Here is a 12,453-nt window from a genome sequence, read left to right on the forward strand (position 1 = left end):
CAATGGCAAAATATTGCCCACTCCATGCAAACAGCCGCAAAATCAGTACTTGGATACCAGAGACCTCCACCAAGGAATCCATGGTATGACCAGGAGTGCCGGGCTGCTACCGAAGAAAAAAATGCGGCACGAGAGCAGTATCGGGAGATAAGGAGAGAGGAGAAACGTCTTTTCCGCAGGAAAAAGAGAGAGATGGAAAAGAGGGAGTGTGAACAAATAGAGATGTACAGGAGACAGAACGAAGTCCGAAAATTCTACCAAAGAGTGAAGCATCAAACTGATGGCTTTGGTACAGGCATATCCTCCTGTAGAGACCAACAAGGTAATTTGGTAACTGATACAGATAGTGTGCTCAGGATATGGAAAGAACATTTTTCCAAACTGTTGGTATCCGATAGCAGTAAAGACGGCGAAGATACCACAGATCCAATCCCAGAAGATGGTATTGAATGTATACCGCCCAGCCAAGATGAGGTAAGGGCAGCAATAAACCGGCTGGAGAATAATAAGGCGGCAGGAGCAGATGGCCTACCAGCCGAGCTGTTCAAAACCGGAGGCGACACGCTGATGAGGTGTATGCATCAGCTAGTTAGCACCATCTGGCAGGAAGAACGTAAGCATCCTATGTCCAGTCCACAAGAAGGGTGATAAGACTGTGTGCTCCAATTACAGGGGCATAAGTCTGCTCCCTATTGCATATAAGATAGTATCTGGCATATTGTGTGAGAGATTAAAGCCTATGGTCAATGAAATTATTGGACCTTATCAGTGCGGCTTTAGATATGGCAAATCCACCATTGACCAGATATTTACCTTGAGACAAATCCTGGAAAAGACCCAAGAAATGCAGATCGACACCTTCCATCTTTTAGTCGATTATAAAGCAGCATTCGACAGTCCTATACGTTCAAAGGTGTTCCAAGCCATGTCTGATTTTGGTATTCCTGCAAAGCTCATTCGGCTTTGTAGAATGACATTAACTGAGACGAGATCCTCAGTTAAAATAGTAAAGAACCTCTCCGAAGAGTTTATTACCAAAAGAGGTTTCAGACAAGGAGACAGCCTGTGATCTATTCAACATCCTGCTGGAAAATCAAGTTGATGGTATCGACGCGTAATATGTCCACAAACCCCGCACCATCCGTGAATTTTGGTACCTAAAATTTTGAGGTAGTAAAAGACTTCGTCTACCTCGGCACCGCCATAAACACAACAAATAACATCAGTTGCGAAATACGAAGAAGAATAGTGTTGGCTAACAGATGCTACTTTTGGCTGAGTAAGCAGTTTAGGAATAAAGCCACCTCTCGTCAAACAAAAGTAACACTTTATAAAACACTGATACTACCCGTGCTAATGTATGGTTCCGAAGTATGGGTACTTGCTCAAGCAGATAAGGCAGTGCTTGGTGTGTTCGAGAGATAAATTCTTCGAAATGGCTGTATCAACTATACAATGACATCAATGTAGTTAAACGAATCGAGATACAACGATTGCGATGGCTAGGCCATGTTATAAGAATGAGTGATGATGAACTCGCTAAAAAGGCGTATAAATACGGGACGCATGGAGGTTCTCGCAGATCTGGAAGGCCAAAGCTTCGTTGGAGCGAACAAGTGAAACGAGATATCAGAAAGCTACATATCCCAGATTGGGAAAATACAGCAGCAAACAGAGAGGATTGGAGATTTTTTCTTAGTTCGGCTTATGGAACAAATGTTCTGTAAAAGGCCAGCTAAGTAAGTAAGTATAGGTATAGGTCCACGTCTTAGTATAGCCCCCATAGAGCGGTACCACCCGATTTTCGCTATTTTGAAGGTTTTAGCACCATTATCACACAGAAATGGCTGAAATTTGGTACTTAGTATTCGTTGGGGGTATAAAACTTTCTCTCAGAAATTTGTCGGTGTAGGTCGACTCCTTCATATAGCCCCTCCGAAATGGCTGAAATTTGGTACTTGCTTCGTTGGAGATATAAAACTTGTCACCAACAAATTGCTGGGTATAGGTCCACGCCGTAGTATAGCACCCTAGAACGCTACCTCCCGATTTTCGGTATTTTGAAAGTTGTGGCCCACAACAACTCACCGAAATGGCTGACATTTGGTATTTAATCTTTGTTGGAGGTAAAAGCCTTTCAAACTGAAATTCGTCGGTATAGGTTTACTTTTTGATATAGAACCCATAGAACGGTACCTCCCGATTATCGTAATTCTGAAGTTTGTGACATCAATATCCCACCGAAAGACTGAAAAATATTCCAAAAGAGAATTATCAGTATAGGTCCGCGGATTATTATATCCCCTATAGAAGCGTACCTCTTGATTTTGAAGGTTTTACCGAAATATCGGAAATTTGGTATTTAGTCTACTTTAATTCTAAAAACTTTCTGCCAGAAATTTATAGGTATATATGGACGTTTTGATATAGCCCCCATGGATCGGTACCTTCAGAATTTCGGTATTTTTAAGGTTAGCATTGCACATTGTTTTGACACATTGTTTTACCGAACTTGTTGAAATCCGGTATTTAGTCTTCTTCATAAACGAAAGGAAACTAATTGTTTCATTTTACTTCAACACAACTCGTGGTGGAGGGTATAACAACTTAACGGGATATACCTAGAACCAATTTCTGAGCCGATTTATGCGTGTCCTTCTGTCCACGTATTTATTTAACAAATTGCATTTATTATTCTATCCAAGTGAAAATTGCGGATGTTTATGTTCGGCCAATTTCATGTATTTGATGCAGGTCCAATTTCAATGTAATTTGGAATGTGTGACGGAAATTAGTCTAGGGAAAGGGAAACTTCGAAGGAATTTGGATAAGAAATTTGTATTGCCAAATTATTTTGAAAACGGTTCAGATTAGGATATCACATATAAATTTTCAGTCGATTTCATATATTTGATGCACCAAAAACAAAATTGGACAAACATTTTAATGAAATATGGAAAATGTGACGCAATTTGGTATAGAAAAAAATTCGCCAAATTATGTTGAAGTCGTGAAAGGAAGGTAATTGACGTTTAGTTGTTTTTGCTTCCTTAGTTTGATACATTTATTATAGAATCCCATCAATATTTTAGAAATCGCTCGTAGAATAACAGAGATGTGGAAAAGAGAGGGTTGTCAGCCTCTTAAGGGATGACACCTACTTGTAAATCCCAAAAAGGCGGTTTTTCATGATTTTTTCATCTGAAAGATTATATCCTAGTCTTGTGTCTGAATGTTGTTAAAAATTTTGTGTGGTTTTTTAAACGTGTTTTTTAAACGTGTTTTGCGGTGCCAATTCTAACTCGAAAACTAATCGTCATATATTGTTCTAGACTTTTTAAGATCATAAAGATCTAGCCCTTCATCGCTCGATTTTTTTTAAAAAATATCAAATTGTACTGAAATTAAAGAACTAAAAAAGTCAAAACTTCAATTATTGGCTTAAAAAACAGATGTTTTCTGGTCATAAAACGGACAAAAAAATTTTAAAAATAAAATCGATTCCACATGTTTGCTTACCCTCAATATTCAATGTTATTATTCTTCCACTTACTTGTCATAGATCTGATGCCGCAGTGACCAGTAATAAGCGATTCTTATTTAAGTAGTGAGAGAAGGAACGCAGTTCTACGCTCTGAGATTGCCGGTCAGATTGGCTGCTATAGCTTACAGCCAGGTTTGTCTTGCCAAATCCTTACGGAGTTCTCTGCATAGAGCTTACTGAATTTGAATTTTGAGGAAGAAGCAAAGCGGTTGCTTGACACAGTCCTCCACCCGAAGGTAAAAGGATCTCAAGTTTCCCACGGAAGTATGGGAAGCAGTGGAAACAAGTTGCTACAACAAAAATCAAAGCGATTCGAGAGCAGGTCCTAAACTGAATTTCTCTAAAACTTTGTGTGGGAGGTACTCGAAGGAGTGGGCCGATTGAGTTTATATTGGAACCTCATCTAAGTCTGGTAAAAATTTTAAGATGTGGAAAGTATGGACCAAATCGGTTACTCCCTTCAAGAGTTGTCATGCGCCCAAATTTTCCGAACATTTTTAAACTTTTGTGGGGGAGGTACCCGAAAGAGTAGACCGATATGGTCCATCTTCGAACTTAAACTAAGTTTGGACAAAATATTACGAATGCTAAATTTTGGACTGAATCGGTTGATTCGTTCGAGTGTTATTGTGCGCACCAGCCAGCCAGACAGACGGACGGACATTGCTAAATTGTCTGAAAGGGATTTCTCAAAACATATTTGGGGTCTAAAACCATTATTTCGATGAGGCGCTTTTTGTCCGTATGAAAGTGTATATGAATATCCTCGTTAGCATAAATTCTGAGGGTATAAAAAACATAAAATGTAAACTTTGACCGCGATTTATTTAAAAATCGCTTTTAAAAAGCTTAGGTGATTAAGCTCGACTCTAACGAGAAATTAATTAATCTTAAAATTATCTTTGATCTAATAGGCAAAAATTTTAAATAATTAAAAAACAGCTTGAGTCAGTCTCGGGTTTGAACCCACGTCCTTGAAAAACATATGAAGAAATGTTATCACGGAGTACTAGCGTTCAGAGCCAAACTCATAACAACCGAAGGGTACGCTAAAAGCGTTTGTCCTGGAAAACAACTTGCATTTGAGAAATGAAAAGTTCGGTGACAGAGAAGCCACTCCACCGCCGATAGGTCTAATGAGCTGCTAGCGATAGCGAAACCGACTCCAACGAGAACTTAATTAAGATTTTTGTTGGTTTTTTTTATTTTTCTCATCTATGAACAGTGAACTTTCAGAATCCCCAAAAACTTCCCAGGTGTTCGCACCTTCCATTTAAAGTTAGTTACGGCGCACCGTGTACGTTTAACATATGAATGAAGTAAACTATTAAAATAAAAATTTCCAACTAGAACAGCATCTACATTTTTCTGAATTTATAATTATTAGAGCATAAGAAGTTCAAAGAAAAAGTGCAAACAACGGCGATGCATAATCTACATCTGTTACACAAATATGCAGTGAGTTAATTATTCAATTTTCTCTCCCATCAACATAGAAAATTTAAAGAAAAAATATTTTTAAATAAAAGTGCAATTAATCTGTGAAGTATCCTTGATAACTAAAAGTGGCAATAATTAAAAATCTTAAACCAAATTGATTGGAATATTAAATTAGAATTCAAAAAAGTTAAAAACGACAAAGAAGAGATTTAACGCAATGGTGGATTTTGATGTTTCGGATGATGCAAATACTGAACTTTTGCAAAAACTCAAACATTTAGATGTGCGGGTGGAGAGTGCCGACAAATCGGATGGTAGTCTGTGTAGAACCGGTTTCTGGAAATCGCTGAAATGGAAAGCAACGTTAAATCACATTGGTCTGCTGGTCTCGTTGTCAATCTATTGCGGCGTGGGCGGTTTGGTAAGTGTTTTTTTTTTTTTTTAACAAAATGTTTTAATGTATCCCCAAGTCTGCAAAACAAATTTTATTTTTCGTCCATTTGACAGACAATCTGTCTGCGTCTTTAAATAAATTAAAAAATTTATGCGTTTTATTGTTGTGGTTAGTTTTTTTTTTATAGAAAATGTGTGAAAAATTGTTGGGGATTAAAAATAATAATAAGACAAAAACACAATAATGGCATTAGGACTAATAATAAATCTTTTAGTTTGTTTATTATTTATGTCTTAAACTACAGTGGGGAAAATATCACTTGGCAGGGGGAAATGTTACAAAGACCCAATTTGAAAAACAAGTGAGCAAAGGCTATAGTCGAGACTGGGCCGACCATGTGATACCCTACACCACTACTCCTGTGCATAAGCTTTTCACTGGTAAACATTTCTTTTAGGGAGTATAATCCGACTACCACCAAACATCATATGCCTCTTTCTCTCTGGGACCCCTATAAGCAACCAAAATTTCGTGACCATCTGATCAAAATTACGACCTGTAACGTGATTGCAAAAAAAGGAAGAATTGGATGCATTACTGACTGTTGTGGTATCTCCCTTGTTTGACCACCTTCACCAACTTACTTTACACCAATGTAAAGGTAATACTTTCTTCTTCCATCGACAGGCTTTGCCGTTGGAATACCCCTACTAGAAGCCGATATATTCACAAAGAATTAAAGTTTGTCTCCACATGAGTGTTTCCCCATTCCAACCCCTAAATATTATCTGACTACCACCAAAAGCAATAGGTTTCTTCACCTGTGGGGCCCCATCTAGCCCCAAAATTTCGTGACTATCCGATCAAAATTCCAACATGTAGCGTGATTACAAAAAATGGAAAGATTGAATATATTACTGCCTTTTGCGATGTCTCGGTTGTTTGCCCACTTACGCCAACATACTTTGCGTCAATATAAAGGAGATCTTTTCTTCTTTCATTGGCATGCTTTCCTTTTGGAATATGTATTCCCACCAGAAGCGGAGACATTCGCATACGAAAAAAAAAACGTTGACGTTTCTCCGCATAAGCTTTTTGCTTATTCCGACTCCTGAATATTATTCGACTACCACCAAACTTAATAGGCTTCTTCCTCTGAGGGGCCGCATCAACTCCCAAAAAACGTGACTATCCGATCAAAATTGCGACCTGTAGCGTGATTACAAAAAAAATGGGCAAATGGGATGCATTACCCACTATTGCGATATCTCTGTAGTTTGACCACCTACGACAACCTAATTTACATCGCTGCAAAGGTGATATCTTCTACTTTCATCAGCGTGTTTTGCTTTTGATATACCCCGTACAAAAGCGGAGATATTCGCTTTGAAATAAAATGTTAACTTTTGCTCCAAATAAGTTTTTTTTGCCTATTCCGACCCCTGAACATTATCCTACCATCACCAAAATCAATTGACTTCTTCCCCTCCGGGACCTTCATCAGCACCCAAAATTTGGTGATGATCGGACTAAAATTGCGACCTGTAGCGTGATTACAAAAAAATTTAAAAATGGGATGTATTACCGACTATTGCGATATCTCCGTTATATGACCACTTACGCCAGCCTACTTTGCATCATTGTAAAGGTGGGATTTTGTACTTTCATAGTCAGACTTTGCTTTTGGAAAGTCGCCAACCTATGCTGTGATATTCGTCATTATATCTTAAATCGCAAAAATGAAAAGTTTTGTTCTATTAGCGGCTATTGCGATATCTTCGTTGTTTGACCACCTACGACAACCTACGTTACATCGTTACAAAGGCGATATTTTCTGATATACCTCTTATAGAAGCTGAGATATTTGCTTTGGAAAAAACGCTGTCTTTTTAAACAAATAAGTTTTTTGCCCATTCCGACCCCTAAATATTATCCGACCATCACCAAAATCAATAGGCTTCTTCCCCTCCGGGACCCTCATCAACACCCAACATTTGGTGACGATCCGATCAAAATTGCGACCTGTAGCGTGATTACAAGGTTTAGATGGACAGACGGACGAACGGACGGACGGACGCACATATCCCAATCGACTCAGCTGCGACCATTATTTCGATGCGTTACAAACTTTTTGGGCAAAACCAACTTATAATACCCTCCCCACATAGTGGTGTAGGGTATAACAATGCATTATACACAATTTACAGCCTGATTATGTATGTCAATATGAAAATGAATGTGTATGAAATACTACCAAACTCGTGTGTGTTTTGAATTTTTGTTTTTTTGAAGCAAAATCAATAGTAATAATATTTCGAAAACTAAAGTTTGGGTATGTTTTATTCGCACACAATTTCATTTCGACATACAGAAACAGGCTGTTATATTCAAAAAATAATGCTGATGATGTAATCTATATATATAAAATAGAAAAATGTTTGTATGTTTGTTTGTTTGTGTGTTTGTTTGTTTGAAATTTATAGACTCAAAAACCGCTGAACCGATCTTGCTGAAATTTTCAGGGTATATTACTACATCGCCTGAAAGTAACATAGGCTAGAAAAAGTTTCGAAATTCTGCTCTGATCCGGAGATACAGCATCAGAATCGGAGGTACCTCCAAAAAATTTAAACTTTGTATGCAAATATCTATAGAACGGTTACAGATACAGACTCCAAATTTAAAATGTGTCATGGATTTTAGCCTAAAAATAAATGTGCCAAAATATATCGAAATCGGTCCAGACTTGGATATAGCTCCCATATATATTTTCGTCCGATTTCAAGTACTTGATGTACCAAACACGCTATATATGTCCGATTTCCATGAAATTTGGAATGTGTGACTAAATTTGTTGTAGAAATGAGTATGCCAAATTATAATGAAATCGGTTCAGATTTGGATATAGCTCCTATATATATTTTCGGCCGATTTCATGTATTTGATGCACCCAACCCACTATTTATGTCCAATATCAATGAAATTTTGAATGTGTGACTAAATTTGTTGTAGAAATGAGTATGCCAAATTATATTGAAATCGGTTCAGATTTGGATATAGCTCCTATATATATTTTCGGCCGATTTCATGTATTTGATGCACCCACCCCACTATTTATGTCCAATTTCAATGAAATTTGGAATGTGTGACTAAATTTGTTGTAGAAATGAGTATGCCAAATTATGTTGAAATGGGTTCAGATTTGGATATAGCTCCTATATATATTTTCGGCCGATTTCATGTATTTGATGCACCCAACCCACTATGTATGTCCAATTTCAATGAAATTTGGAATGTGTGACTAAATTTTTTGTAGAAATGTATATGCCAAATTATGTTGAAATGGGTTCAGATTTGTATATAGCTCCTATATATATTTTCGGCCGATTTCATGTATTTGATGCACCCAAACCACTATGTATGTCCAATTTCAATGAAATTTAAAATGGGTGACTAAATTTGTTGTAGAAATGAGTATGCCAAATTATATTGAAATCGGTTCAGATTTGGATATAGCTCCTATATATATTTTCTTCCGATTTCATGTATTTGATGCACCCAACCCACTATGTATGTCCAATTTCAATGAAATTTAAAATGGGTGACTAAATTTGTTGTAGAAATGAGTATGCCAAATTATATTGAAATCGGTTCAGATTTGGATATAGCTCCTATATATATTTTCGGCCGATTTCATGTATTTGATGCCCCATAGACGCTATGTATGTCCAATGTGTAACTAAATTTAGTGTAGAAATAAGTATTGAAATCGGTGTTGATTTGGCTATAGCTCCCATATTTATTTCACTGAAATTTGTGCGGCATCTATATCTATAAAAGAGGAAAATGTTTATACGTTTGTTTGTTTGAAGTTTATGGACTCAAAAACCGCTGAACCGATCTTCCTGAAACTTTCAGAGTATATTACCACATGACCTGAAAGTGTCACAGGCTATATAATTCTTAAAAATTCGGCCCCGATCTGGAGATATAGCCTCAGGATCGAAAGGTACCTCCAAAAAATGTAGACTTTGTATGCTGATATCTAACGAACGATTATCGATACAGTCTTCAAATTTGGAATGTGTGACGGAATTTGGTCTAAAAATAAATTTGCCAAAGTAATTTGAAATCGGCTCAGATTTAGATATATATTTTCTGCCGATTTAATGCATTTGATGCATAAAACACGTTTTGTATGCCGAATTCCAATGAAATTTGGAATGTGTGACGGAATTTATTGCAGAAATAAATGTTCCAAACTATTTTGAAATCGGTTCAGATTGGGATATAGCTCCCATATACATATATTTTCGGCCGATTTCATGTATTTTCTACATCGACCACGCCATGTATGTTCAATTTTGACGAAATTTGGAATCTTTGACGAATTGATCCTAGAAATTAGTTTGCCAAATTATAACGAAATCGGATCAGATTTAGATATACCTCCAATATATATTTTTGGCCGATTTCATGTATTTTATCCAATAAACACCTTATGTATGTCCAATTTCAATGAAAATTTAAATATGTGGCCGATATTGATCTACAAAAAAAGTTGTCAAATTATACTGAAATCGGTTCAGCTTTACATATAGCTCCCATATATATTTTCGGCCGATTTCATGTATTTGTTGCACCAAACACGTTATGTAAGCCCACTTTCAATGAAATTTGGAATATGTGGCGGAAATTGGTCTACAAAGCAAATTGGTAAATTATATTGAAAGAATTTCAGGAAATGCACGAACGTACAAATCCATTGATACTGTGGCAACGCGGTTACCCATCCAGTTGAATTCCTAAATTCGTTGGATCTTCCAGGCTTTCCACCACATAATTTAGTGCTAAAAGTTGGTGTTCCTATTATTTTATTAAGAAACATAGACCCACCTCGCCTTTGCAATGGTACAAGGTTAACAGTAAAAAAAACTACATAACTATTTAATTGAGGCAACGATTATTACTGGGAAGTATATAGGTTCAGATGTACTGCTGTTGCTAATAGCAACAGAAACGCCCTTCAATTTTAAAAGATTGCAGTTTCCTGTACGTTTGGCATTTGCAATGACTATAAATAAATCCCAAGGACAGACTCTTCGTGTATGCGGCCTAAATTTAGCATGTTCTTGCTTTTCTCATGGTCAGCTCTACGTTGCATGTTCACGTGTTGGTAGACCGGCCGATTTGTTTGTTTACGCTTCTGAAGGAAAAACAAAAAACATTGTATATCCTAAAGCATTACAATAAATACTTTACTTTAAATTTTTGAATTTGATTTCTTTCTGATTTCAAAAAATCCGTAAAATTTCAAATGCATATCAATCTAAAGGGGTAGAGAAGCGCACCGGGTTCTGCTAGTAAGTAATAAAAATTGTATAAAAATTAATTGAGTTTGGGCTATGATTCGATTCAGTTTGGATATCCAGTGAAATAAAATACATATTGGCAAATCAGATTGTATCCTGCTGCTATAGTTATTTAAAGTATGTTACCTGCATTTATGCTTGATATTTCCTACGCCGGTTTACTACTTCCTATCCCCAATTATTGACAATTTAATTAACGCATTAATCTATTTTTCGAGTTTTCGATTTTGGCCAAAAACTAAAAATGCAATTTTTCAGACCGGCAATTATTTCAGTTGTCTTAAAACACGACTTTCGGCTGTCTCATAACCGCGAAAATCGATTGTAATCGACTATTCGTCGATTTCCGAATTTTCCTTTGAAACTGTAAAACCGCCAAAAGTGTAAAACCGCCAAGTCAACAATCTATGGGCAAACTCGAAAATCGATTATGCGATTTTCCCTCCAGAAAAAAGTCGACTACGATTTTTAAGTGGGGTACACACGATCAGTTTTGCTCAAATAATCGGTCGCTTGCCATTCATTTTTGAGAGTCATTAGGCAACCACAAAATATTTAGTGGTTGCTGGACAGTTTGACATTTATCGATATTTCCGAAAAATAGACAGTCAAAACTGATCTTGTGTACCCCGCTTTAGACTTTTGACTGCAAAAAGTCGATTAATCGAAAGTCGACTACCTATCCCTAGTTTCAACCTCCTAAGAAAATTCATACCACTGTGTTAAATGGACATCATTATTTTGAGACGCGTTAACACCGAGCATTTAAAAATAGTTTATTATCGCAAAAAATGATGTTATTTGTTCTGAGGTTCTACAAACTTTCAATTTAAAATCTATGTATGTACGTACGTATGTATGTTTTCATCATTTGAGCGTATTTGCGGTTTATGACCAAATTGCGTGTGCATATCATTCAACACAATTTGAAAATAAACCTCAACATTTAATTTTCTGTTTCACAAATGATTCTTCTTTATTCCGCCGGGCAGAAAGCTCACAATGCAGACAATAACCATTTGGAATTCATCAAAAATCTTATTTTGACGCATTAATGCTACGCCAAATGAACTAATGGTGAGATTACTCGTGGTAACGGTTGCGACATCGCCATATGACCATGTAATTATGTGAATGCTTTAAAGGCTGTGTTATGAAAAATTTCTCTTTAGGTGGTCAAATAAGAAAAAAAACTTTTGTGTTTCACACAACATATTACCACACTATGTAAAAAATTCTCGACACGTTTTCATTTGATGTGTGCTGCAATAAATCATTTTGCACTTCAAACTTACTAAGGAAAGACTTCTTTACATGGTCAACGCTTTAAAATTTCTCCATAAGGACAACTTGAATGTTTGTATGTAAAACTGTGAGCAACACACACAACATTTATGAAAAATGCAAAATTAACATTTAGACTAAAACTTTCCAAATAACCAATAAGTGACTATCGTTTTACACTGCTGCACAGTGGGGCTTATTTTTCCACTGACGTACCCAATTAAAAATATTGCCAATTGGGCGTTCTTTATATCCTCAGCATTTAACAGACATAATGTGCCTCATCTTAATTATGGTTTTAGAGCCCAAGTATGTTTGGACGAAATTCGTTGCAGACAATTTGGAGTCGATACACGCAGAGAAAAAAATATGTTTGATCCAACAATATTCCAAGAGCAAAATATGTATTGTTAACATAT

The 12,453-nt window shown here is 36.5% G+C and overlaps 1 protein-coding gene across 2 annotated transcripts in view; it reads left to right on the plus strand.

Annotated features, from left to right (window-relative positions):
* The window catches only part of LOC141397043 (TWiK family of potassium channels protein 7), a 234,131-nt gene that overhangs the window by 123,107 nt on the left and 98,571 nt on the right, over nucleotides 1-12,453 (plus strand). The window contains exon 1 of one of the 2 annotated variants that reach the window (XM_073972860.1): nucleotides 4,828-5,405. The exons of the other annotated variant lie outside the window; for it this stretch is intronic. Within the exon in view, the coding sequence (XP_073828961.1) occupies nucleotides 5,202-5,405 (204 nt within the window). The 5' untranslated portion in view covers nucleotides 4,828-5,201. Of the gene's footprint in view, nucleotides 1-4,827; nucleotides 5,406-12,453 lie in introns of those variants that run through there. 2 annotated transcript variants of the gene reach the window in all.

The sequence above is a fragment of the Musca autumnalis genome, unplaced genomic scaffold (genome assembly GCF_047663935.1).
Source record: "Musca autumnalis isolate F117 unplaced genomic scaffold, ASM4766393v1 scaffold_3, whole genome shotgun sequence".
NCBI lineage: Eukaryota > Metazoa > Arthropoda > Insecta > Diptera > Muscidae > Musca > Musca autumnalis.